Source organism: Lytechinus pictus, chromosome 8 (assembly GCF_037042905.1).
Source record: "Lytechinus pictus isolate F3 Inbred chromosome 8, Lp3.0, whole genome shotgun sequence".
Lineage (NCBI taxonomy): Eukaryota > Metazoa > Echinodermata > Echinoidea > Temnopleuroida > Toxopneustidae > Lytechinus > Lytechinus pictus.
In genome coordinates, this window is record NC_087252.1 from 14,072,440 (window position 1) to 14,100,136 (window position 27,697).

General features: G+C 37.3%; 1 protein-coding gene across 1 annotated transcript; it reads right to left on the reverse strand.

The window, feature by feature from the left end:
* On the reverse strand, positions 1-26,991 carry LOC129267141 (ribosomal RNA processing protein 1 homolog A-like). The gene is made up of 13 exons (XM_064103618.1): positions 26,933-26,991; positions 25,663-25,875; positions 15,263-15,400; positions 13,818-13,903; positions 13,065-13,126; positions 12,223-12,355; positions 11,600-11,664; positions 9,613-9,746; positions 8,840-8,982; positions 7,845-7,942; positions 5,554-6,517; positions 4,657-4,735; positions 1-3,984 (listed from the first exon to the last, which is right to left on the reverse strand). Exons 2-13 carry the CDS (start codon positions 25,802-25,804, stop codon positions 3,794-3,796), a joined length of 2,235 nt encoding a protein of 744 aa, XP_063959688.1. The 5' UTR covers positions 25,805-25,875; positions 26,933-26,991; the 3' UTR covers positions 1-3,793.
* Positions 26,992-27,697: the final 706 nt, after the last annotated feature.

Consider the following 27,697-nt stretch of genomic DNA (forward strand, 5'->3'; position numbering starts at 1 on the left):
TTTGAATGTTGTTTGATGCCACATTTAATGAGAGCCAGTCAGCAAATACAAAGTATCAGAATAAAACATTTTTGTATTCAACAAAAAATATCCTTGTCAACCAAAACACCAATGTCTAATTGCTATTCTTCATACTCCTCTTTGGCTTTATGAAGAAAAATAATTATCTCACTCTGATTTACAGCTAATCAAGCAAAATAACTTTTGTAATTTGATCTGATTTTAAAGTTTAATAGGCCGAGTCCAAAAGATGTAGTTACAGTACATTATACGGTGTCAGATTTTGGCTTGATTTTAAAATTAAATTGCGCCAAGTCCCAATGATAAAGTTCATCATCATGATCATCATCATCTGCTATAATGTTCAAAGGGCTCACCATCATCTTGAAGATGAGTTGCATGTATATATTACACAGATTTTGATTGCTTTTCATAACAAAGTCCGGTATCACCGAATTGTAATCTATGTTATATAAAATCTCATGACAGACTTTGAAGTATCCCGCTACAAGCCTGCATACCTCATAATCAAGTAATAATGGATAATATCAGGATGATTTTACATATAATATTAATAGAAAATTAAACATAAAAAATTGCTGCATTGCTAGACTTTTGAAATGCCTACAGTTTGGAACTAAGTCACAAGGGCTAGCCCTTCATACAAGCATTCTTGTCAAGCCCTTTTTCCTCTTTTCTTATACTTATCGTTGCCAAAGCCGATTCTTTTTTGTTTCTTCTTTATATTTATGAATTATTATGACCGGCAGGCTTTATGATATATTTGACTTTCTAATGTTATTTTGTTTGTACTCTATGACCAGAAATAAAAACAAAATTAAATCTTAAATCTCAATCGGAAAGTCTGAATTAATATGAGAACGTTCACGAGTGAAACTTGATCGCTATACTAGTTGAATCACTGAAATAAGCAAATGATTTACTTGTGGTTACAGGTGACTGCCTCGGTTGAAATTATTCAAACCACAGAAGTCTGTTGACTTAGATCAGCGCTTCTCAAACGGTGGGCCGCGGCCCACTGGTGGGCCGCGAAGCTCTCCCAGGTGGGCCGCGAGAAGCTCCAAAGGAAGAAAACAAATGGGGGAAAAACTATAGTATGTTTCACAGACCTGAACCTGTCCGACAGCACAAATATGTTATGTTTGATCGGTCTATGTGGGTCAAACAAAGCTAAAGCATGCTTTATGCATGTTGCAATATGCATACAGATTGTGATGGTCTCGATCTAACTTTGATGTGAACCTTATCATGTATGCATATTGTATATAATTTAGTTAATTGTCGTCCTTTTACCGGACCTTTGGGGATGCAGTTATTTTTTTAACTGTTTGTTTCGAACGTGCTTCAGGGCTTTGTGTTCAAAATTTACGAAAACACATTTTCATCAAAATTGACCTTTTTTAAGGCGATATAAAAATGGCGAGGGAGGAAACAAATTGAAAAATCTCTTAATGTAACTGTAAGAAAATATGACCCTGAATATATTAAATTTGAATTCATCATGCCTGGCAGTCATGCAAAGCCATATTAAAACAATGTGTGTCGAATGTTGTAGGTATTCATCATTCTTGTTATTAAGTTGTTATGTTGTCATGGTTGGATTATTTTTGGAGGAGGGGCTCAAAGGCCGGGCTACTGGATTTCATACGCACTTATATGCTCATTATAATCATTGTCTATCTTTGAGTTGAGACAAGTAGTCATATCGCTATCTTAAAATTTTGGTAGGTGGGCCTTGAAAAAAAATCTGAGAGTCAAAGTGGTCCTCGAGTAAAAAAAGGTTGAGAAGCGCTGACTTAGATCACATTGAATTGATTAGATGTAAATGACACGCATATTTTTTCAAGTTGACGTATGCAGAATCTACTGGGTTTTTTTGAGTGAAACAAGTTCACAATATTTTGTATCATATACAAAACCTATAATTGAATAAGTGCCCTATAATATTAAAATGTTAGCGTAACTGATAATTAATTTATAAACAGCAAGTACTGTTCTCCCTCCCCTAAAATAATAGTACATTCAGGGTTCCCACAGAAATTTGAGAACAGAATTCCACGACTTTTCCATGACTGAATTGCTGCTTTCCATGACTTCCCGTGACATCGCGGGAGTTATGTAGAATTTGGGATGTCACAAAACTGGGAAAAATGGAAATCAGGAACACCAATTATGATCACAGAGTATGAGAGTTGTGAGACATGACAAACTGGAAAGCTGCCATAGCCAAGAGGTAAATGCAATTCCATGACTTTTCACAAATTTTCCAAATTCACTGACCACAAAATTTTCCATGACTGTGGGAATCCTGACATTTCATTTTTTGGATGACAAATGCTCTTAAGACAGCTAACAAACTTATATCATCGATATGACAAAATGGATAGAGCCTGTGGAATAATGCCACAGACATATTGAAGCCAGAGGAGAAGTAATACATGACACAATTAACAGTATATGGGCCACACTAACAAGTGAAAAACATGCAACGAAAGAGACAAAATTGTTTAACTTTGTGCACACTTAACCTTCTCTCTGGAGTACTTCAAGTATTTCCTGTGGCTTAACCCTAACTAGGCCGGGCTTTTTTGGCTGTTCTGTGGCCGGGGGGGGGGGGGGGGGGGTTGATTCAACCCCCCCCCTGAGATCTCAGCCGCCGATCGCGCGAGCGCCGCAAAAATTTGCACGCTGGTAGTGTGCGATGTAATCTACAAGGCTGTATGGTAAAATTTTCCAAAATAATGAGATTTCATTTTATATGAATTAATTATGCTAATTTATGCATAAATCATACTTTTTGCTCTACATGTAATTCACTAAATAAAGCTCCTAGAATGCAAATTTTTTGTAAAAAATATTCTTTGTAGCATTCTTAACAATGGCAATTGAAAAAAACTTCGGTTTGGAAATCATTTTCCTATGTATTTTATTGTTTTATGAATTTCTTATGTATTTCTTTGTTTTTCAACCTTTTGTTTTTCTTTGTTTTCTTCACCAGATTTATTGCACAACTTTTTTGAAGCATAATTATGCTAAAATCAATTGCTTTCAGCTGTATAAAGTAAAAATAATAATATCTTTATGAATAAGATGAGAAAACTCAATTTGCATTGACTTTGTACACTAAATCACGTTTTGGAACAATTTTTGGTCTGACATGCACTTACAAAATGTTGCGTAATTTCGGAACCGCGTACCCGGGGGTCTTAAATTTGGTCTCAAAAGATGCGCGAGACTTAAAAGTATAAACTCTGTGAGTGGCGTGGTCAAAAAATTTCGCGCGGCGGAATGATCGCAGAAAATGTTGAGGGGGGGGTTGATTCACCCCCCCCCCCGGCCATTTTAGGGTTAAAATAGAGCGAGTTATCGCTCTATCCATCTTTTTTATATCAATGCTACATCTGAGCCATTGGATGTTGCAAATTCAATCGCCACTTTCAATGTCACAACTGCATTTCCCATGCAAAAAAGAAAGCTCCTCACTGTTTACATGTGGTCATATTCAAACATTACATTTGCTTGAAATAAATCTAATAAACAAGAAATCAAATTGAAAAAAATTTATCCAAATCATATGACAAATCTGTAGCTTTAGGTTTCCTCTTGCTAACATTTCTTTGCTTTAGTTCTTTTTTACCCTTTAAACTTTGACCCCCTGACCTCTAACCTTCTGATCAGAAAAAGTGTGTAGCTTTAGGTCTCCTCGGTCAAATCTTGCCTTTCTTCCCTGATGACCCTTTGACCCCCCCCCCCCCGATCTCTGACCATGTGATCAAAAGAAGTCTGTAGCTTTAGGTCTCCTCTTGCCAACCTTGCCTTGCTTCTTTGCTGACCCTTTGACCTTTGGCACCTTGACCTCTGACTTTGGGGGTGTCTGCTTCAACACAGAGAATGCTGGCTTCTTAGTTCCATCGAATGGGACACCCGGACTCTGTTTGATCCTCTGCTTGTAGTCGGTGGCAGCTGGATCGAAGAGAGAAGAATAATACAACTTGCATTGATTTCAGACAGAGAACCAGGAACCATAAATACAAGAAATATTTGCGAAAAAAATCAACCAGATCAATTTAGCGATCAAATTTCAAGTGGGTTCCACTTACCCTTCATTTTGTAATATTTACAAGTATTTCACTTGTATATAATTACTCAATACCATTAATTGCAATGATTTCATTCCTTAAAACCACTCAATTTCTTCCACAAGAAATTGATCAACAATGTTCTATTCTCAACACTAGTGAGACAAATGGCTACCGGCAGGAAATAATTCCTCAAAGAGCTGAGGGCACCGGAATTGGTAGACAAGGTTATCCAGGGTAATATAGGAGCACCTTGAGCACCTAAATTGGTGTATATGTGCACGATACAAATACCTATACATCTTATTATCATCATATGTGCAAAAACTATGTTTGTGAGATTTAATCACAATTGGCAAAAACAATTTGGCATTCGAGCATATAGGAAACAGATATTTGGTAAATTACAAAAAAGCCATCTCAGCGCCAGTCATAAGGTTGCTATTGATGTCTATTAGGGTTTTAAACGCGTACCATTCAGATGTGAACATTTACGCCCAAGTACTTAAGGTGTGGGTTGGCTATTATTCTTGGAAACATGATAAGGTATACTCACGCTGGAATTCATTCTTAGACAATGCTATCTTCACTCTCTTTCTTGTCATTGGTGGGGAGAACTGTGTTTCAACCCGACTCTAAAGGAGGATATAAGGGGTACATACATGAGGGCAAAAAATAAATAATCAGTTACAGAACATTGTGATAATATATCTCATGATAATTTCTATATTAATATCTTTTAACATAATCAATCTCTGGCAGCAAGGTCAGATGCTATGTCAGGGATGTCAACCTTGTAAAATGAAAGTTAGTACTGAGGAGAATGCACTAAACTATTAAGGTGGGAACATTGTATGAATAGACATGTATATAATATATTTCACAAGGAGAAGGTGAATTTTTTAGGAAATCTGCAGTTTTTCATTAAAAACATAAACAAAATATTGCACAAAAGGAAAGTTGTCATTGGTAGAAAGAAAACACAGCAGGCATCCACCTACTATAAATAAGGAGAATGGTGATCAAAATGTCACCAATAGTTAGTGTAGAAGAAAGATTCACGCATAGGGCCTAGTCTACTGATCCACATCACCTATGGAATTTAGGGTAGGAAATATTTGTCATTTTTAGGAGCAATATTTTTTTTTGCCACATTTGGGCAACTGCTGAATTTTGGGAGCTATTCTTATTATTTCAAAGACTACTTTTTTTGCTCAACGAACAATATTGCTGTAAAAGCATATCTCATTATTCTACTGTATGTAGTATGTAGAATATTCATTTTAGAAATGTTCTTGAATATTGTTTGTGGTAGATCTCGAGGCAACCTTAGGAGAGATGGTCTCCCCAAAATATTCAATTCGCAAATTCTACAGGGTAATTTGGCTGTCCAGAAGGCAAAATGGCCAACCCCTCATTTTTTTCCTAGGATAAAGAAATCATATTCACTCACCTTTGCCTTTGTCCTTGGAAGTGTACTGGGTTCCGTCATCTTCTTGGCCTTCTTCACGTAAGCGACAGGGGTAGAGACCTTGTCAAAAGCTGCGAATGGCTTGGGTGACCCCTCCTTCTGTGGCGATATAAACTCTGTGGCTTTTGATACAATGTTCAAACCCAGTTCATTGCTATCTTCAATTTCCCCACTCATAGCCAAACCCTCCTTCTTCTTCTTCCCTTTCTTTTTAGATTTAGTCCTTGGAGTGTGAGGCTCGACAGGTGCCGAACCTTCAATTGTCTCATTGTCTGATTTGTTTTCACCAAGACAAGAGTCAATATCAGAGTTGGTTTGAGATCCTTCAGAAAATTCTAGGTTCACATTGGTGATTTTAGCATTTCCCTTTTTCTTCTTCCTCTTCTGGTTTCCGTCTTTGACGCTAGGGATTGGCTCCGATTCCACATCCTCTCCAGCGAATGCAGTTTCTGACAGGACAGCTTCTTCAATAACTGTTTTGTCCTCACCTTTCCGTTTTCCTTTCTTATTCTTTCCTTTTGCGCTCATTGATTTCAACTCTGTGAACTGAGAGTCAACATCAGCAGGAGCAAGGCTTTCTGACTCATCTTCCTTGGGATCATCAGTCATGGTCATCATTTTCTGCTTCTTTTTCTTTTTCTTACTGTCCATCTTCATCTCCTCGTCTTCCTGTTGTACCTTCTTTTTCTTCTTCACCACAACCTCTTCTTCTTCATCCTCCTCCCCTTCATCCTCCCCATCATCATCATCTCCTCCACCGTCTCCTTCACCTTTACCACCTTTCTTTCCCCTCCTCCTTTTCCTCCTCCTGTTCTTCCTCTTCTCCTTCTCCTGCAGTTTCTTCCACCAGGGGAGTTCTTCCTTGAGGTAGTCGGTGTCCCTGTCTTCCCGGATCTCTTTCAGGAGGTCCGGCATCGGGAACACTCCTTTGGCCAAGCTCTGGAACCTGAAAAATCGCGCAACAAAGAGAAAAAAAAAAAAATATTTAAAGAACGTTTAAACAGTTGAATCTGCATAAGTCAAGTCTTTTTGATGACAATAAATTCATGCGGTTATCCCCTTAAAAGTGTTGGTTACTATTGCAATTTTACTATTATGTGAATGCATAATTTGTGTGTGTACATCAAAATACAAAAACTATATCTTTTTCTCTTTTGGGTAAACAATTATCTGTCAAGCAACATGGAATGGGCCGAAAATTTCAAAAATAAGCTTGCTAATATGCAGTAACTAAATTTTGAAAGAATTTTTTTTTTAATTAAAGGAATAAAACATTACCAAAAGGGTGCTACATATTTTCAAAAGCAAAATGCAAATTTTTGCAAAGAATTAACTGATAAAAAAAAATTTCAGTCAACAATCATTTTAAGGATTGGAATGTTAGGCCCCTGTTCCTCTGTACTGCTCTTGCTCCAGTTTGGTAATCCTACAGATTGGGCAGGATCAGGGGTAAAAGTCAAAGAAATATATATCAGGGTTCCCAGCTTTTCAGGGAAAACAAAATTCACTAATTTTTCCCTGATGAAGTTCAAAACGTCCCGGATAATTATTTAAACCCATTCCCAGTTTCGCATGTTTTCTAAGTTGTTGCAGTGAATTACATGTATTTTCAGTATAAAAACAAAAATGTAAAACTAATTAGTACCACCATAACCAGTCATTCAATGGATGTTATGCCACAAAATATAACAGAGTCTGACTGACTACCGTGCTTTCGACTTTTGGGCTGATCAAAATTCCCTCATTTGAGGCATTTTTGGAGGTATTTTTTATCAAATTCCCTGATTTTTCACTGACTGGAAAAAAGTTAAATAATTTCCCCTGATTTCCCTGATAAGCTGGGAATCCTGTACAGTATATTGCAACAAAAACATTTTTTGTGGAACTCATGTCCATGCGCCGTTATTAGTACGTCCAGAAAAACATAGCTCTGCTCATCCCAAGACTGTGTGCCGTGTCAGTTATCCTCTTCTCGCTTTCCCCAACGATTCAAAACGGCCATTTTCTGATCTGGAAGATCTGCATAAAAGAACTGTTGCTCCGCTGCTCCCAATTTCAACTGATTCCTATCCTGGCCTCCGCCAATCTAATGATCAGGATGGACCAGGCTTTCAGGTCATGGCAGTAGACTGGTCCCCTTAGAAGATATAGTAAATATATAACTCACATAGCTGAATCTTTATAAAGGCTTAAACTAGAGCAATCACAGGACTCAAAACGTGGGCTCTAGTGACTATTTCTAAAAAAAATTATCATCATCAAAAAGAACTTACCTTTTGACCATTCTGTATATTGGTTTTCTATTACGGGTTGGAATGTTCTTCTCACTGGCGAGATCAAACAACTTGTCTGCAATCATCCCATAATCATACTGAAATTAAAACAAGGTGACAGATTTTTTTTTTTTATACTAAATTTCATGTTAATGAAAGGGAAATTTGTTTTTGTGCAATTGTAATAAGGGAAAATGACAGCAATGTTACTGCTCAAAACAAAATATTATCTCCTTTTTTTAATGGATGACAAGTGCTAAAAGACATAACATTAGGCTTTAAAAAGGTCTGTGATCCACACTGATTCTAAACTGGAAAAATTTGGGGGAAATTTTATATGGGCCATAATGGAAACCAGCTGAACAAAAAGTAGCATTCGGCTCAAAAGTTTGATGACCCCTCATGGTGACCTCGATAACATACTTCTACGTGTGAAAGTCTGTAAGATCAATCTTCCAATAAAATTTGATTAAAACCGGACAATCAAGAACAGACTTATTAACACTTTTTTGTATCATAACTTAGTTCATGTCAAGTCTACAACTTGTTCATTCCTGGTCTAGTTTCTTCTGTATGTCTGATTTAAGATGTGAAAAAAAGAAGGAAAAATTTTTTCTTTCCTTTTGAAGTGGTTTTTTTAATGAAATTAGTTGGTGACACTGTCTGATCATAAATACCATGCAAGCAATCAATTTTAATCATAAAAATTTTAAATAACAATATAAATATCGGTTAGGATGATATATATAGCCAAAAACTCTTGAAAAGATAGATAAAACTAGATAGATAAATGGTTTATTCAAATTAAAAACAAGTAAACAATAATATCTCCATGCGTCGTAGTTTGACAACTAATTGTGAATTAGATTACAAAAGTATTTTCACAAGGTAAAATTCCACATGAATAATAATGAAACTCATATGAAAGGAAAAGATTAAAATTGAATTGGCCTCATTTGCATTTCTGCATGGGAATATGAGAAAGGTTGTATTACCTCAAGAGGCGGGACCATCTCCTCTGGAAACATGACTTTTTCTAAAATATCAACATCATCTTCCTCCTCCTCTTCCTCTTCGTCGTCATCATCTTCTTCATCATCAAATTTTCCTTTCCTCTTCCTTTTCCTCTGCTTTACAGCTGTTGACAAGAATTTTAAAACACAGAAAAATAACAAAGGAAACCATGTATATTAACAGCAGAAAATCATATAATAATAATCTTAGCAGTCACATTTATTCAGTCTCTTTTGCCATAGGATACAAAGCCAAACTATCATTACCGCGCTTTGCCCTAAGCTCGAGCCACTGCTTGATCAACAGCACTCAAAGCATTCATGGAATCAATCCTATCGGTTACCGGTCTGTGACTCTCCCTGTATGCTTGCGAAAAAATCAACAGCACTCAAAGCATTCATGGAATCAATCCTATCGGTTACCGGTCTGTGACTCTCCCTGTATGCTTGCGAAAATTCTACAAAATTAAAAACTGAAGGCAAAAAGTAAGACTTTCTAGGAAAATGGCGACCATTTTTGACTTGGGGCTGGCACACTTTTTTTTGTCTGACCCCGAGACAACAAAATAGGTGTCACTTCATGTTGATATCTATGGTAAATGGAACTCTAAATATAACTATTCCCTAAAGAAAATACTAACAAGTCAATTCACCGCCGTATAGCCCACTCTCATCATTAGGCTGAATAATTGCTTGGTCACATGGTCTCAAGCAAATAGTAGATAAGGGTCCATTACATGCTATACTATTCTCACCTTTCTTTGAAGTCTTGTTCCTGTCCTCGTCCGAAGCAATCCCTTCATCCTCATCTTCTTCAGCCTCTCCAACACTTGATCTTTCAACCACATCCTGGAAGATATCCTGAATGATCACATCACGTAGCTTCTTACTGTGGAAGACATTAGAAAACCAAAATATTATGGATAATGGAACTTTCATAAACATGGATTTAGAGAGTGCTTCAGACCAACTAGAACTTTGAAGCAGTTCCTTGTAGCTCCCGAACACAAGACTGAAAAGAAGAACCTTTTAAAGCCAGCTGCCTTTGACAAATCATGGGGTAATTGAATCAATAGGAAATTTGCAAAAGGTCAATTGACTTGCATAATATAATCTGTCCATCATGAGAGCCCGTCAGACTAATACGATAAAAGTTCGGACAGCACAAATTTGACCGAACTAATGATCGTTATTTACTTCGGGTTGTCGCAGTTCTAGTTTCCAACAATCCCAATTCGTAGACTCTTAGCAGGTATCTTGATTGCTAAACCAAAATAAATATCCTCTGTGAAGTTACATGTTTCAAAGTGAAAACACGCAGTTTACTTCTGGTTGGTTAGTCTAATAACTATTGCTCTCCGAGATAGACCTAGACATGCCGGCGTCTATTACATAACACCCCCAGGCATGCGGCCGAGTGAAAGACTTGAATCCCTACTCTGTTCTGAGATTGAACTTGATTTCCCCATGATTTGTCAATGGAAGGTCACTCTAATACTGGTGAAATATATTGGATTCCCTGCCAAGGAAAAATTTCTGGTGGTGTGTGCTAAGAATCCTACATAGGGGAAACAGAATGTTCCCTGAAAACTAGATTTTTGGAATATTGTCGCCCATGCTCCGTGTCATCGGAAGTTTCGCAGCACATTCACATTGGATCGCCTGGACATACCGTGGACCTCGACATGGTGGAGATCTTAGACAGGGAGGACAGATGGTTTGAAAGAGGAGTGAAGGAAGCCCTCTACATAAGGGCGCACCAACCTTCGCTGATTCTTGTCAGGGGCTAATATAAATTTCTAAGAGTTTACGACCCAATTCTTTGACGCGACGTCTTTTCTGGCGAAGACCAGACAGGTCACATCCCTGAAGTAGACCGAAGTGATCAGTCAAAAATTTTGAGGTAAATAACTTTTACTGATTTTACACTTTGCATTTGGATCAAAAGTTCAATTTTGTGGATGTTATACCAATGCACTTTAACTTTCATTTGATTAATGATATCTGATTTAATTCAACTTGGGGCAGCAACACAAAGGTTTGCCATTGGAAATAAGAAACTTGCTGATCCAGATCATTGCTAAAAATATACCTTATCCATTCACTCATTACTAACCAATAAAAAATAATGTTGTTTGAAGTAATGCAAATCATTGCTATTCTTTTTATTCCGTGCCATAGTCAACATTCTATGTTAGTCATTGTTACTCATATTTTACCCTTATTAGCCAATCACATGCAAAGATTTCAATAGCTTATAACACTCATCGATGAATGTTAATGTTTGTGAAAAGCTCCTTGGATGAGATAGAGGCAAGATCTCGGTAAGAAATACAATTTAATGATAAAAAAATGATTGAAAATATGTGCACATGTTTATCAGTTGGTAGAGCAGTGAGCATGCAAGCCAGGATCTCGGGTTCAAATCCGGGTTGGGGCAATGTAATTTTCTCAGATCTCTTCCTATTATTACATGTATTTTCCAGCCTTCTAATATTATGATACAATCACTGCAATATATGTACACTGTATGTACAAGCATCTCTGCCTTAGTTGAATCTCTTGAGACCAGAGAAACTGTTTGACTTGGGCAAAATTTGACTTTTTCAAATATATAATAAGACAGTTTGTGCATAATCTGGTCTGAAATAATGCTCCAAATTAGGCGATTAATTGACTTGAAATTTGACTCATGCGGAGTCTACTTTATATAAATCCTACAAACAAAAATCAACAACTTACTTGAGAGTCTTTGCAACCAGTTCTGCATAAGGGAATAAGAATGTTGATGCTTGCTGGGGACTCAGCTGAAAAGAATGAAATTAAAAAATGGGTACCAAATTAGTCTCATTTCTCATTCAGGTTAATGCCCGATTATTCTCATGCCATGTTGCTCTAATTACACTCTGTCTACTCATCAAGTTTTACTTAATGTAAAAAAAAACCTGTCATGAAAACCTGTCATGGTCTTCTCATGTAAATGTAATTTTACAAAAAATATCTTGTGCTATTGGTGTTATATTTAGAATAAGACATTTCATACCATGTCAAATTATATTATACATTGATAATGCAACAATTAAACCACATTCATCTCATTGTACAATGACTTGGGGTAGCTGTGCTCAAACACATTTAAATAGAGTCTTTGTCTTACAGAAGAGAGCTTTACGAGCAATTCATAACTCCAACCCTAGAACACCATCCGGACCTTTGTTCTATAAGTTTAAAGTTCTTAAAATTTTTGATATTTACAATTTACAAATAGCATCATTTATGTATATGTTTGAGCACCAGTTGCTTCCTCCCGTATTCACAAAATTGCTTTCTTCTGACAATAGAGTGCAGTGTTGCTGTTAACTTACATCTTCTGTGCCTTCCCTTGCAAGCTCATCCAGGTAGACGTTAGCAAGCTGGTAACGGAGGCCGTCAGGACATGCATCCATGTCAGGGTTCAGGGCGCAACGACTTAATGACATCAGAAACAACTTGACCAATCTATCAGAAAAATGAAAAAAGGAATAAAATAAAAGAGAAATGATGAAAATCAGTTACAGTAATGAGTGTGGTTGTGGTGATGATGATGATGAATGATGATGATTGATGGTGATGATGATGATGATGATGAAGATGATGATGATCATGATCATGTTGATGATGGTGATGATGATGAATCATGATAATGATGATGATGATGATGAATGACAATAATGATGACAATGTATAATGATGATGATGATGGTGATGATGATGATGTTGATGATGATGATAATTGATGAGGGTGAATAGTGATGATGTTGATGATGATGATGCAGACGATGCATACAAATTAGTAGCCTTAGTATAGCACCACCTCAAGTCCTAAACTACTTAAATCTGGCCAGGTTACTTACCCATAATGCAACACAATGAGCAGTATAGTCTTCCAATATAGGCACACTTGAATACTCACACTCCAATTCACTGCTCAATACATTCATACCGCAATAATTACGATGTAACCAATTGGCAAAACAAGTATTTTACATTCAAAATATTGAACTTTCTCTATATATAAAAATGAAATTATGAGCTAATTTATTCTCTATATTATTCAGTTATCTCAAAAGGTATACTTTAAAGCTAGTAATTTATAACACAGAGTCAATGGGGAAACAAACGGTAGTGAATCAATTCACTCCCTCTAAGAAAAGAAAATGATGCTTACTCTTCCTCCCATTCGTTGTTATGTAGTACGACCAGCATCTGACGGAAACTGCGCCTAATAAGCTGTGATACAAATATTCCATGAAAATGGCAAAAAGATACTTGATAGATACTCTAAGACAAAAAAATGGAATTTACAATACAGCTGGTCACAATCAGAACGTTACGAAAACCCTTGGATGTCAGTTTAGCACCTGAAATTCCAGTTGTCCTTAAATCATGAGCAACTTTTCAAAGAAATTTATTAATCCCATCCCCCCACCCATACACACAGAGGAGACAATTTTGCTATGAAAGAAAAATACTCAATTTGTACCTCTATTCAGTGTATTTTTCCACATTGAAAAGTTTGAGTTAATTTAATGTATCTTGCTAATATTTAAGTACTTAACCTGGTAGAAAACGAGCCCACACCAGACCTGCAAACATTTGAAAAATGAAAAAAAAAAGGATACCTAATTGCACGGCGCAATTTTTTCTGCTAAATTTCTACTCTTACACCTATATCCCACCGCACAAATCCATATATGGGCTGATTTATCTTTATCTTACATACATGTAAATAGACAAACGGAGTGCTCCTCATTTTGGCTGATAAAAAATCTTAAAAACAGAGTTACTCCTGGAAAAGGGGAGTTGGCAGGCCTGCCACATACATGTACTTTGCATGTATGCAGCCTAAGGGTCTATGGACATGTGTTTCATTGCATAATTAGACATTGCCCAATAGGTTCATTCAAAAGAAATCTTTTACCATGAGATACTTGTCCATACGAAGGTGATCAATGCCAATCCACTCACGGCGCATGGTAGCAAGGAAGGTTTCATAGAAAAGGCAAGCTACAAAGAGATAAACATGAGATATATTTTTAGATATATTTTTTTATCACTCACTGTAACAACTTGCTCCAGGAAAGGAAATAATTTTTACTTTTTAGGGGCCATCTTTTTTCAATTATTGGGCAATTGCAGAATTTTGGGTGTGCTAAATAATTCATTTGGAGGGCTATTTTTTGGGGGAAACAAGCAATTATGCAGTAATAAGCAGATATCATTATTCTGCAATAGTTAGATTGATTTTCTAAATATTCTTGAATTATTGTTTGTGACAGTTCTTGGGGCAACACTATAAAGAATGGTCGTCCCAAATCATTTATTTTGGGGAAACTTTATGGGTGATAAATATGCTTTTCACACTGCATTTCCTTAACCTTATACTATCCTTAACCCCTTACTATCTTTTTGGGGATTCACACTGTCTTTCTAAACCCCATACTATTTGCTTAGCCGGGGTTAAAACCTTAACCCCAGACTATCACACAGCTCATGAATATTGATGATTTTACCATACAGACAGCGATTAACGTGCAATTTCAGTGATTAGCTAATGCTTAGCCCCACTTTTCCTTAGCCCAGTTTCGTTTCTCACTGCATCCCTTAGCGCCACAATTGTGGTGCTAGCACAATAAGCCGGCTAACCCTGCTTTTTGCAGGGCCAGATAGTACCATACTATTTACCGTGCTAGCCCACTTTGCTAAAACGTAGTGTGAAAACAAAGTGGGTTAACGAAAAAAAGTGCAGTGTTAAAAGCATATAAGGCTGTCATGAGAGCGAAATCACCCGTCACCCCATGTATTTCCTACGCTGACTTGCTGCTCATCACAAATAAATAGATCACAGTCACACCTACTACCCCTTTTATTCTATTTTCACTTCCATAACCTTTTGGTCATCGTAAATAAAAGGATCTCACACACTACAAATTCAATATTTGTAAATTTCATTCATATTATTAATGTTTTCTGGAGAAATATTCTCACATTTTGACAATGACTCGTCTTCCAAAAGGAGGAATCCAGTACACAGCATGGTACATTTTGTAGCAATTTCTTGGGGTATAAGATTATTTTTAATTGTATTACCTAAAAGTGAAGTGGTATCTTTAAAAAAAAATTCAAAAGAACAAGTGGGCATATGACATCATCAGTTTGCTCATTGAATATTCATACCTAGAACTGTTTAACCGGAATAATGCAAATCTTTAAAATGCCATAATAACTTGATTACTCTTTGTCCGATTTTGATCAAATTTTCAGTGTTCTGACTGTCTGATTTTTCTTTATAAATCTGTTCAAATAATATTATTTTCAGCATGGAGTACTGTTATAATTGCCTGGGTAAATAAAACGTTTTCATACCTTCTCCTGGGCGTCTGAAGCAGTGAGCCATGTCTGAAATTTGATCGGCTAGCTCCTCTTGGATGACAGGTTTATCACACATCCACATACAGTAAAATAAACCCTTCCATAACTTCATGAGCTCATCATTACTGATATCTGGAAGAAACAAAATAGTTTTGAATGTTAATTCTTATTGAAACAATGACCTGAATGGCATGCAAACAAGACAGAGATGTGTAGATCTACACGTAGAGTTATGCGCCCTGAATTCGACATGTGCCTCTATTCGAAACTTATTGCACAAGCTGGCACAATCAATCACCACAACACACACCAAACACATTGTTATATTGTCATATCAGGGAGGGAAGCTTAAGAAAATACCCTTCCTGGTATGACTATCACAACAACTCCATCAACAATATAAAACAGAAAAGAACGGAAATAGAGACAATAATTCACAAAATTACCTTGACACTTCTTTTATTACGCGAAGGCGCCCCCATGCGCTGACAGGAATCGCACATGTACATGACAATATACACAGGCACTAGCAATCACTGCATGAAAGTCCATCCCAACAAAAAGTTGATTTGAATAAAAACAGAAAAATCAAACAAGCATAACACTGAAAATTTCATCAAAATCAGATGTAAAATAAAAAAGTTATGACATTTTAAAATTTTCGCTTAATTTCACAAAACAGTTATATGCACACCCTTGCTGGTATGCAAATGAGGAGACGATGACGTCATCCACTCACTGTTTCTTTTGTATTTAATTATATGAAATATTCTCATTTTCTCTTCATTGTCAAGTGATACAACGATTAATTCCTCCCTGAACATGTGGAATTAGCATTGTTTAATACCATATGGTTCAGTCAAGTTGATCCTTATTGTGAAATCTATAAAAAATGAAATATTCAAACAATAAAAAACAAAAGAAATAGTGAGTGATGGACATCATCGACTGACTCACCTAGTTGTGCATATCACTGTTTTGTGAAAAATAAGCGAAACTTTAAAATGTCATAACTTTCTCATTTTTCATCCGATTTTGATGACATTTTCAGCACTATGCTGGTTTGATTTTTCTCTATTTATTCAAGTCAGCATTTTCCTGGGGTGGACTTTACCTTTAAAAAGTCAAATGTCACCATTAAAAATGAATATTCTGTGCCATATTTCCAGAGCGGGCAGCGTCCTAGCTCAAATTTAAGAGGCGGGGTCGCCGGAAAATGCACTAAAAATGAGGAAATCTGTTGTTTTGTTCCGAGTTTTCAAACGTTCTCACAAATTTAGGATCGTATCTTCAAAATAACTCTATCACATAGAATTTGCACAGAAGTCAAGTTGATGGCATGCTAGCATCGGGCCTTCAATCGACATGGGGTCCAAGTGTGAACAACCAAGCAATTATTTTGGGGTCTAAAAGACGATACAACTTTTTTTTGCTTAATTTCACGGTTGAATAAACACAGTCAAAATTTACTGTAATTTGATTTTTTACACATTTGAGAGTATCTTCAACAATATTCATCATTTCACGGTTCAATGAACATTCAATGAAAACAAACATGATTTTCAAATATCATTGGCAAGTATTGTTCCAATTTGGTAACTGAAATAATCTTTTCTCAACCTTTTTCGTTATGTTCATGACCAATTAACATGCTTCAATGATTCAAAGGCATTTAATTAAACATTCACGCTTGAATGAATATGTGGAATGTAAATTAGCTCTTTTTTACGTTATTGGAAAAAAATGCAATTGCTAACTATGGATATCTGTCACAAACCTTCTTGCATAGTTCATTTGATTTGATTTTTATGAAAATCCTGATGTTTAATGCTTCAGTGAGCACACAGGATTAAAAAATTATGCAAATGAGAAGAAAGTTCAAGGCCTTGGCCCCATTCTGTGCCGTATCGAATTGTTATTTTGGTGTACGTGCACGCCTTTTGCTTAGTCTCACACTGAAGCCATGTGCGAAGTTTCATGAAAAAACTGTTCGCAGAAGTAACAAAAACCGTCCATGAAACAAACCCTTATTTCACTTTTGTTGAAATTCTGACTTCCTCTCTAATAGACATTGTGTACACTATGGGTGCATATATGTTTAGGAATAAGTAACCCCTTATTCAATGTGGTGGAACTTTTTTTCAAAGGTGAAAATGAAATCGATTTGTTTATTTATGGATGAATGAGCACGCATCAAAGGGGGGAAAGGGGCATTTTCAATGTCACAGACCCATTTTGAGGGGTTATGAAGTGAATACTGGGGGCAAAAAATTTGGTTTAAAATGTTACTTAATTGCTAATGTTTTTATCATTCATCATTTTTGTCACAACGCACTTTCCAAATTTTCACACTTTCATGGTTGAGCGACCACTCGAAAACTTAGGAATCGATACTCTTTTTACTGCATAAATGCATTCTTTTCCTAACTCTTTTTTACTGCATAAATGTATTGTTTTCCTAACAATTTTTTTTCTTGTTTCTTCATGGTTTCATGAATTTCTTATGTATTTCTATTTTTTATTTTTTTCATATTTTTCCATCCATGACGGCTCGATCGCCGTCAGCTACAGCACCAGCGGATTGGCTGGCACGTTCGTACGCTCAGCTGTAGCTGCGCTGATGGCAATCTAGGGATCAAAGAAAAACCTTGCTGACCCTGATCTGTTTATTATCAAAATTCGCTATTTTCTGGCATATTTTTCCGAAAGGTAGTAAGCTGAATGTAATAAATATAAAATTATCTTTATTTTAGCGCACTTTTTTCTCCATAGACGCTGTACATGTAGTTAAGCAGTGGTTATTTGCCCCACAATTTTGAGCACAATGGCCATCATCAGTCTATTGACGAAGGGGATGCCGCGGAGCCAGACGAAGTCTCAGCGGAGCATACCCCTGACAGAAATAGACCTATTTATCGGTCTAGATCCTCCTACCTAGCTTAGCTACCATATTTTTACTTTTATATTTTATGACAAAGATAAGTCATTAACATTCAACATTCTATTTTTACCACAGAAATAAATACGATATTTATTTGATTCAAATATTGTTCTTTTGTTTTGGTCTAGCTCAGGGGCGGCGGAATGTATTTTCGTTTCGGGGGGGGGGGGGGCAAAGGCAAAAAGGGCACTTATTTGCCCAAAAGGGCCTTTTGATGCAAACGGATATTTTATAAATCGCTCCAATACATTATTTGATGCATGTTTTGGATTCCTCTCTAAATTTCCTCTTGAATGGTACCAGTTTCATGAAAATTGGTCAAGACGTTACGATGCAACGGCCATTGAAAGTTGAAGGTCACGCCCATTTTTGTCAATGTACATATGTCCCATCCACTAATTTAAAAAGTGTTTCTCTAAAACCCTCTTCTTTTGTTCTCTTTTCCTTTATTTTTCTTCTCACTTCCAGTTGGAACTTGAATTCCAACCTCTCACTGCAGAACAAGCCATCTCCAGTCTGTCGCCTATACTCACTGAGCTAGCAGGAATTGTTGAAAGCCATGGGTTTCATAACATTTATCAACCAATATTACGACTAGTCTACTCTCGAAGAGTATTGGGTATTCATTTTTCTGACTAAATAAACCGATGCCATTGGGAATAGCACACTCGAGATTTTAACACAATAAAGCCATATTTTGGTATATATCCAACTTTTCCTTCCTAAATCTCTTAGATATATGTTAGATAATTCTTGATTAACCTATATTTTCTTTTTTCAATTTTGGTGGAGGGGACATATCACATATGGAAGTCTTGCCACAAGGAGAAAGGGCGGGCCGTAGCGCAAGAACCGACGGACCGATTGGACTAATTTTTGTTGTCTTGTGCTTGGGCCATGTGTACCATATTACAACAAAAACTGAGAGGGTCGGCAGTAGAGGCGCACGGCCAATATGGGAGACAATCTCCCATATTGGAGAGAGGCACATTTCAATGAAATGTGCCTTTTTTCAAAATGAAATAGGGCCTAACTCAGGCCCTAACCACTCATACGTATTGCGAGGTTAGTATGCTATACTAACCTCGCACTACGAAGTACGAACGTGTTTGCGCTATGCCTATGGACATGATGGATCTTTAAGTTTGAGTTGTTCATTTTGAAAAAGGGCACAATTCATTTTGAAAAAAGGGCATTTCCCATTTTTGACAAAAAGTAGGTATGTGACAAAAAAAATGAAAATCATCAAATATGAATAAATTTGGTATCACTTGAAAGCTCTTAAAAAGACCTTTAAAATGATACCAAGAACTTTAATTTTCATCAAGAAATTAGAAAGTTATTCCAGTTTAAGTTGCGCATATTCATCCAAATTTGTGGTCATTGTCTTAATGTAAAGTCAATGGAGTACAGAACCCATTTTTGTGACCATTTTGTGACCATTTTGAACCCAAGTCTTCAACAGGTTCTAACTTCTTTGTTTTTGAGTCCTATGAAGTAATTTAGGTATCAATGGAAAGGTGAGAGAATGCTCAATTGATGTGTATCAATTCATCTTGTAATTTTTCTTATTATGTGTAAAATAATTTCTTCTAATTAATTCTAATTAATTATGCAAATAACACAAAATCACAATTACTCGCCTCTTTTTTTGCCAAATGAAGGTGATTATGATAGATAATTCATATAATTTAGTTGGCATCAAGACAGCATCATGTACATAATTTCCTAAATGAATTTGTCTAAAGTTTTGTTTTTGTAATTTCTAATGTATTTCTTTGTTTTTCTGATATAAATTACAAGCTCTTTTTCAACTTAGTATTGTAATTTTGTATATGTGTATGTACGGGGGTCCTTTTTTACATATAAAACATTTTCTTTTGTACTTTGTATGACCAAATAAAAATATGTGTGCTTTTTTCTGATGATTTTGATTGTTTCACCAATTCCTTATGTATTCTATTGTTTCAACAGTTTGTTATAATATGTAGCTTTTGATTTGAGAGACAATGGACATGTGATTACATTTTTTTAGAAGGAATGAGCAGCTGAGTGTAAAATATGTATGTAGAATTGTATGCAATTTATTTCAAGTATCAAAAATTAAGTTTTAATATATTCTATCAGTTGTCAATGTCTTATATTTGTATACATACATTGTATTACTAAGGCCCTGTTTGAGCTCTCTTTTTAAAGAAAAATAAATAAATTCAAATTATTAGTCGAAGCCAAAAGAAAAGGAAAAGAGTGGTCTATTTCTTTCAAAACAAAACAAAAAACAACCAGGAAAAATATACAACAAAGCTCTAAACCACAACAAAACAGACATCAAAGCTCCAAACAAGCACTAAAAACAAGAGAAACAAAAGTGACACAAAAACTTGTACCAATCCCATCCCCATTTTCCAATTCAAAACACAACCCCCACCTGCGCCCCTAAAAAGAGAAAAGTGAATAAAAAAATAAATAGTAAAATTAATAATAAAGAAAACATAAATACATGACTTAGACCCATCTGGAAATGAAATATTCTTTCCTCTGAGTTTTCATGTATTTTCTTACAAGAGTGAAAAAAATTACAACAAAAAAATAAACAACATCTAGTTCGTGCATTTTAATAAAAAAAAATCAACATTTAAGATATTCTCCTTTCAAAAGCAAATCCAGTCTCCAAATAATGAAATATGACCCCCAAAAAATGAAAAAATAAACAATACAATAATTTAAAAAAGAAACTTTAAAAAATATATAAAAAAAGAAACTGAAAAATTAACAATTTTTGCATTTTAATTAAAAAGTCAACATTTATGATATTCCCCTTTCAAAAGCAAATTCAGTCTCAAAATAATGAAACATGATTGAAAAGTTTCAAATTATTTTTTTTTCTACAAAAGAAAAAAAAGAAACACTATAGATTTTGCATTTTAATTTAATAAGTCAACATTAATATTCCACTTCCAAAAGAATCCAGTTTCCAAATGATAAAACATGATTGAACAATCAAAGTAAAACATGTTGACTCTATAACCTTAGGAGGAAAGAATGTTTTTGTGACAAAATGTATATATTTAAATCAATATCAGAATAACAATCTACGGTATAATGACATACATTTTCAGAAAAAGGCACAATATTATCAAGTAAACAATTTAGATCCAGTTCAATCCAGCATGAACGACTCACCATCGACCGCTCCCGTCACCAAGCCCTCCGCATCGGGTACCGGTAGCTCGACTGCCGAAAATTAAATTGTTAAGTTTTGAATCTTCACTCTGCTATGGCTAGTCACCTTGCTATTCTCCTTCTTCTGAGCGGCCAAGTTGAGACAAATCCAGGACCTGCAGACACATTCCCTTGTGAGTTTTGTAACAGAAATGTCACGGACAATGACCATGCCCTCCTCTGTGACAACTGCAATATGTGGTGTCATATTGCATGCATTGGCATCACTGAGCAGTCATATGAAGTCCTTTCTAGGTTTAACAGTTTCTCTTGGGTCTGTGCTAAATGTGAAAGTGTTAATGTAGAATTAACAGCTACGATCAGCAAATCCGATCTCTTCACAAGTAATCGTTTTGAGTTATTGAGTACTAGTGACACATCTAGTGATGCTTCATACCATCTGCAGACATCTACTCCAACCTCAGGTCATGCGCCGAGGCTTCCACCTCGGCTTAACTTTTCACCCTCTAAAAACCGCAGAAAGATCCTGAAGGGTATGATAATCAACTGCAACGGCCTCAAAAGCCCTGCCAAGTACACTCAGTTCCAAGCCACAATCAATCATCACAAACCAGATGTAATTCTTGGCTGCGAATCCAAGCTTGATGAAGCAACTTCTACATATAGTGTATTCCCATGCAACTACACAGTATTTAGAAAGGATCGAAATGAACATGGGGGTGGTGTTTTCATAGCAGTCCATGAGTCTCTCATATTATCCAGCTGCCCTGAATTTGACTCTCAAAGTGAAATCATTTGGTGTAATTTGCAGTTCACAAATGCAAAGCCTCTTTTCATCGCAAGTTTCTATCGTCCTCCAACAAATGGAAGGTGGGATCTTGAGGAACTCCAACTCTCTATATCTAAGGTGGTTTCCAAACACAGGAGAAGTCATCCTAATATCATCATTGGAGGAGACTTCAACCTTCCGGATATTGATTGGGAATCCTGCATATTGAGCAGTATGAGCCGTGCAAGCATCCACCAGCTCCTGCTCGACACCCTTTTGGAATTTTCACTGGTACAACTTGTTATGGATGTAACCCGCCCTGCATCGGGTAACACCCTGGATCTTCTCCTGACATCTAACCCAAGCCTTATTACAGATGTACAAGTACTTCCAGGCATATCTGACCACAATGTTGTATCTTTTGTCTTCTCGGGTAACCCTAAGACAGGCCGCACCCCTTCCAGGAAGATTTACCAATTCCACAGAGCAGATGAGGAAGACATCAAAGATGCTGTTGCAAAGTTCTCTTCAGATTTCCTCCTTTCAAATCCAGAGCTTGAATCTGTTGATGGGAACTGGAAGAAGATAGCTGTCTTCCTCAAGAAATGCATGGAAGATCTGATACCATCCAAGTTCAGCAAGTCCCGAAGACACCTTCCATGGATAACCACTGACCTGAAAAGGAAAATGAGGAAACGGGACAGGCTCTTCAAGAAAGCCCGTAGGGGCCCTAGTACGTTAAGATGGAAGGCCTACAGACAGCACCGAAATATGGTTGCTAAGCTTGTTCACCAGGCACACCACAACTATGTGAATAACATCATAGGAGACAGCCTACAAGAAAATCCTAAGATGTTCTGGTCCTACGTCAAATGCTGCAGGTCTGAAAACATCAGCATTCCATCTCTGAAATCTGACAGGGGTATCCACATGACTAGCAAAGACAAAGCGGAGTGCCTAAATGCTTACTTTCACTCTGTCTTCACAAACCAACAGGCTTGTCACACATCTGTGGAAGGTTCTATGCACTATCCTGACATTGGACATTTGCATGTTCATCGCACTGGTGTGGCTAAACAACTGTCAGGTCTCAACCCGTCCAAAGCCTGTGGACCGGATGAGATTCCTCCTAAGCTACTTAAACTTGTAGCCATTGAAATCTCGCCGGCTCTTGGGTTCCTGTTCCAACAGAGCTACAATACAGGTACTGTTCCAACAGAATGGAAGTCTGCCTTGGTGACCCCCATTCACAAGTCGGGTGATAAATGCGACCCAGGAAATTACAGGCCGATTTCCCTGACTTGCATCTGCAGTAAGTTAATGGAACACTTAGTACTTAGTCACATCTCAAAGCATGTAGCTGCAAACAACATCCTAGTAGATGAACAACATGGGTTTAGGCAGAAGTTGTCTACAACTACCCAACTCATCTCAGCCACTCATGACTGGGCACACACCCTACAACGCAGAGGCCAGACGGATATCATATTTCTTGATTTCAAGAAAGCCTTTGACCGAGTACCTCACTGCCATCTGCAAACAAAGCTAGCATACTATGGCATCAAAGGAGACACTCAAAACTGGATCATGTCACTACTCACCAACCGACAACAAGCAGTTGTTGTTCAGGGATCACGGTCATCTTGGATGCCAGTGACATCTGGGGTGCCTCAAGGATCAGTGATCGGCCCTGCCCTTTTCTTGCTTTACATCAACGACATCACTGCAAATATCCAGTCCAAGATGCGCCTCTTTGCAGACGACAGTGTGATATACCGAGATATCAACACAGCACATGATGTCTCCATCCTGCAGCAAGATCTTCAAACCCTATCAGATTGGTCAGCAAAGTGGCTTATGGCTTTTAATGTCAAGAAGTGTGCTTCCCTTACCATTACTAGGAAGCGAGCTCCCATACAACACAACTACAGGCTTTCCAATGAGGTAATAGCAAAGGTCGACCAATACAAATACCTCGGAGTCACCATCTCCAAAGACCTCCGATGGAATACGCACTGTCAACTTATTGCGAACAAGGCCAGCAAAACCCTTGGGTTGCTGAGAAGAACTCTCTCACCTTGTTCTGAAAAGGCCAAATCAAATGCGTATATGGCCTTGGTTCGACCGCAGCTTGAGTATGGTGCTGAAGCCTGGAATCCCCACACCTCTACTACGGCTGCAAGCCTGGAAAGGGTACAGAAAACAGCTGCTCGCTTTGTGACCCGCGACTATAGAAAATCTACATCAGCCTCAGGACTTGTCTCAAATTTGGGATGGGACCAGCTGCACACACGTCGTATCCTTGCACAAAGCACCATGCTCTATCAGATATACCACCAGTTTGTGAATATCCAGCTTCCACACTTCATAACCCAGGCTCCATACATCAGTAGAAGAGATCATATGCTAAAACTCTCTGTACCACAAGCAACGATTGATGCATACAAATTTTCATATTATCCCCGTACCATTCGTATCTGGAACCATCTACCAGCTAAAGCAGTTACTGCCCCATCAGTTGCTGTCTTCCGGGGGGCTGCCCTTCCTGTCATCAGAGGGTTAAAGCCTCATGTAGGTTCCAGGATGCTGTAAGCACTAGGAGCATGATTTTTACTTGCACTTCACCAATTTTATTGTAAATAGAATTCCAACAAAATTGTCTGCACCATCACCTTCTGTCACACTCACAGCACATCCCATCCCAGTTTAGCTTGGAAGAGCTGCTTAAGGGATTATTCCTTCAAGGTTCAAGGGAGCCCACCGCATCGGGTAGCTCGACTGCCAAGAGACCGGCTGTGACAAGGGTAGCTCGCTTCTCTTATATCTGGACAGCTCAACGATAGAATCTTTTAATTTAATTTTAATTTTTTTGTTGATTTGAATATATTCTATAACAATTCAGATACATAATTGGATCGTAGTTCTACTTACCATTAAAAAATTTCGATCATTTGCGCATCCAAAAATTTGATGAACTTTCAAGCTCCGATATCCACACTTCAAATCACAGGCGAGTATCCACATTGAAACTTATATGTACAGAAAGAGCACATTTTCAACTGTCTGTATCAAGGCACGAGATTGCATCAACTATGTGCGCATGCGCATGAAACCCCATTTTTGATGAGCCTCCCAGACAGAGGCGATGCCACTTGCAGCGAAACCCGCGCGAAAACCGTGCAGCCAAAACCAGCGCTCGCGATGCGCCCGTATTCGCACATACCTACATTGCTACAAAAAGGGAATTTTTTCCTACTACAGTCTACAGGGAATATTTTGGGGGGCACTTGCCCCCCCCCCCCCTTTCCCACCCCCAGTTCCGCTGCCCCTGGTCTAGCTCATGATTATGCTTAGGCCTAGATCTAAGTGTCCTGGCACGTCTTTATACTCTTATTTATTTGGGGCAACAAGACCTCCCACGAAAACGAACGAATGGGACCGTGCAAAAAAAATTAATGCAAGCTGATTCGTTGAAATTCTCCAACAGTACCCCATACTTACTGCCATCCTTTTGAGATCTTGCAGCTATCCAGTGTCTCAATCGTTTGATTGCCCTGTCACGTATTTTCTTTTCATTTGAAGCAAGTCTCTGAGCAAAATGAATTTCGACGCTGTGCGGCGATTGTCCACATGGCGCTGCCATCTTTGATCACGTAGTTTACATTACAGGAGCATGGGTGTAGTCTTCGGGTACAGACCTTCGGTTTTCGCATACTAGTATTCATAATTTTATTTTTTTTAGTAGAAGAAAAAAGAGAAGAAGTGTAATGATTTGCTGATAACATCATAACAGACATGGGTGTCGATCACGGGGGGGATGGGGGGATATATCCCCCCCAATATTTCAAGTGGGGGGGATGGCCTGTATTATCATCCCCCCCCCCCCAATAATTTAGGGTAGAAAATTTATAATAATGATGATGAAAAAATGAAAAGTTTGATCATGATCGATGATTATAGTGATGATTATAGTATGCCATCAATCCTTTTGTTTCCCTCGCAATTTGTGTATATTGTTATTAAATAAAAACATTCTTTTCCAGGACTTAACAGATGGGTGGAGGTTCAAGATGAAAATGAATGAAATGTTTATGTATATGATATTTTTTAACACATGACATAAAAGGACCCCGACGAAAAACAACTTTTGTTAATAGGGTGTTCCATCCCACCAGTGGTAATATGATCATATTTTAACAATTTTTTAATAATTGAAATCAATTAATGGTTTCAAAAAGAATAATCATTCATTTCTCTCTAAAGCGTATCTTCGGATATGAACATCGGATGTTTTTTTCATGTTATTCTTGTTGTTGTTATGGATTTGAATAACTAAACTTGATTGATTTTTTCTTATTTTGGCAAAAAGAAATAGACAGCGGATAGATAGACGTGATGTGACGTGGTCTTGGCGTCCTGAGATTATTGCCAAGATTTGCAAGAAGATACTGATTTCTTTTCTATTTTTTATGACTTGACTTAATTGTGATTGTAAACACCTATGTTTTCGTGATGTAATTGCCACAAAATTTTCGTTATTGGACTGATCTGGAGGGAGAAACAGCAAATCTGCATTGCCGAACGATCAGCATTTGAACGTAACTATATATATTCTCTCAGTCCCATATGTACTTTTGATCGTCACATATATCCGTGTGTATACTGTTCCCGCCTAAGCCTTACGTTCGCTTCGGTGTCCGATCATGGCGGGTAAGGGGGATGGCGCCAGAGTGAAGCGCACCCCTAAAAGCAAGAAAAAGGTGAAACATACCAATCCAAATGATTCTGAATGTGATATAGCTGATGACACTGTTACGATTGATATGTCTGAACATTCACCTAATGATGATTATCACCTTCAAACAATTCTCACTAAATTACTCAAAACAAAAGAATTCATGAAAACACTGGAGACTGTAGTGTCTGTAAAGAAACAATGGATAAAGTAGTGAATGTTCAATGTGAAAACATGCGTCGCCACATAGAAGAAAATGAATCAGCCATCATTCAACTTCAAAATTCTTTGGAGAGTAAAGAGAAAGAAACATATATTCTGGAGAAACAGCTACAGAATGAAATCGAGAAAAGAGAAGACGTGGAGCGCCAATTGAATATTCTCGAGCAGTATACAAGGAGAAACAGCATTAGAATTTTTGGTGTGAAAGAGAAAATAGGTGAAGATACCGATCAAATAGCAATTGACATTGCCAAGGATCAGCTTGGGTTCAAGTTGAAAAAACACCACATCGATCGATCCCATCGAGTAGGTCAAAAAGATCCAACCAAGGCTAAACCCATCATCGTTAAATTGTGTTCCTACAAACAGAAGACGCAATTTATGAAAGCGAAAAAGACATTGAAAGGGAGTGGAATTTCTATTCAAGAAGATTTGACACTGACAACCCTCAAACTCCTCAAGAAGACAAGCCAACACAAAAATGTAAACGCGGCATGGACAAGTGATGGCCGTATTATCGCCTCGGTTAAAACGACAGATCCTAACACTTCAATGAAGAAACAAATCTTCAGAGAAAGT

Excerpts from the sequence above, each read along its gene's own strand:
- LOC129267141 (XM_064103618.1), bottom strand. The coding sequence starts at position 25,804 with ATGGCAGCGCCATGTGGACAATCGCCGCACAGCGTCGAAATTCATTTT. Across the intron at positions 9,747-11,599 it reads CTGGTTGCAAAGACTCTCAA|TAAGAAGCTACGTGATGTGA; the intron begins GTAAGTTGTTGA and ends TGTCTTCCACAG. Across the intron at positions 3,985-4,656 it reads GTCTAAGAATGAATTCCAGC|CTGCCACCGACTACAAGCAG; the intron begins GTGAGTATACCT and ends TCTTCGATCCAG.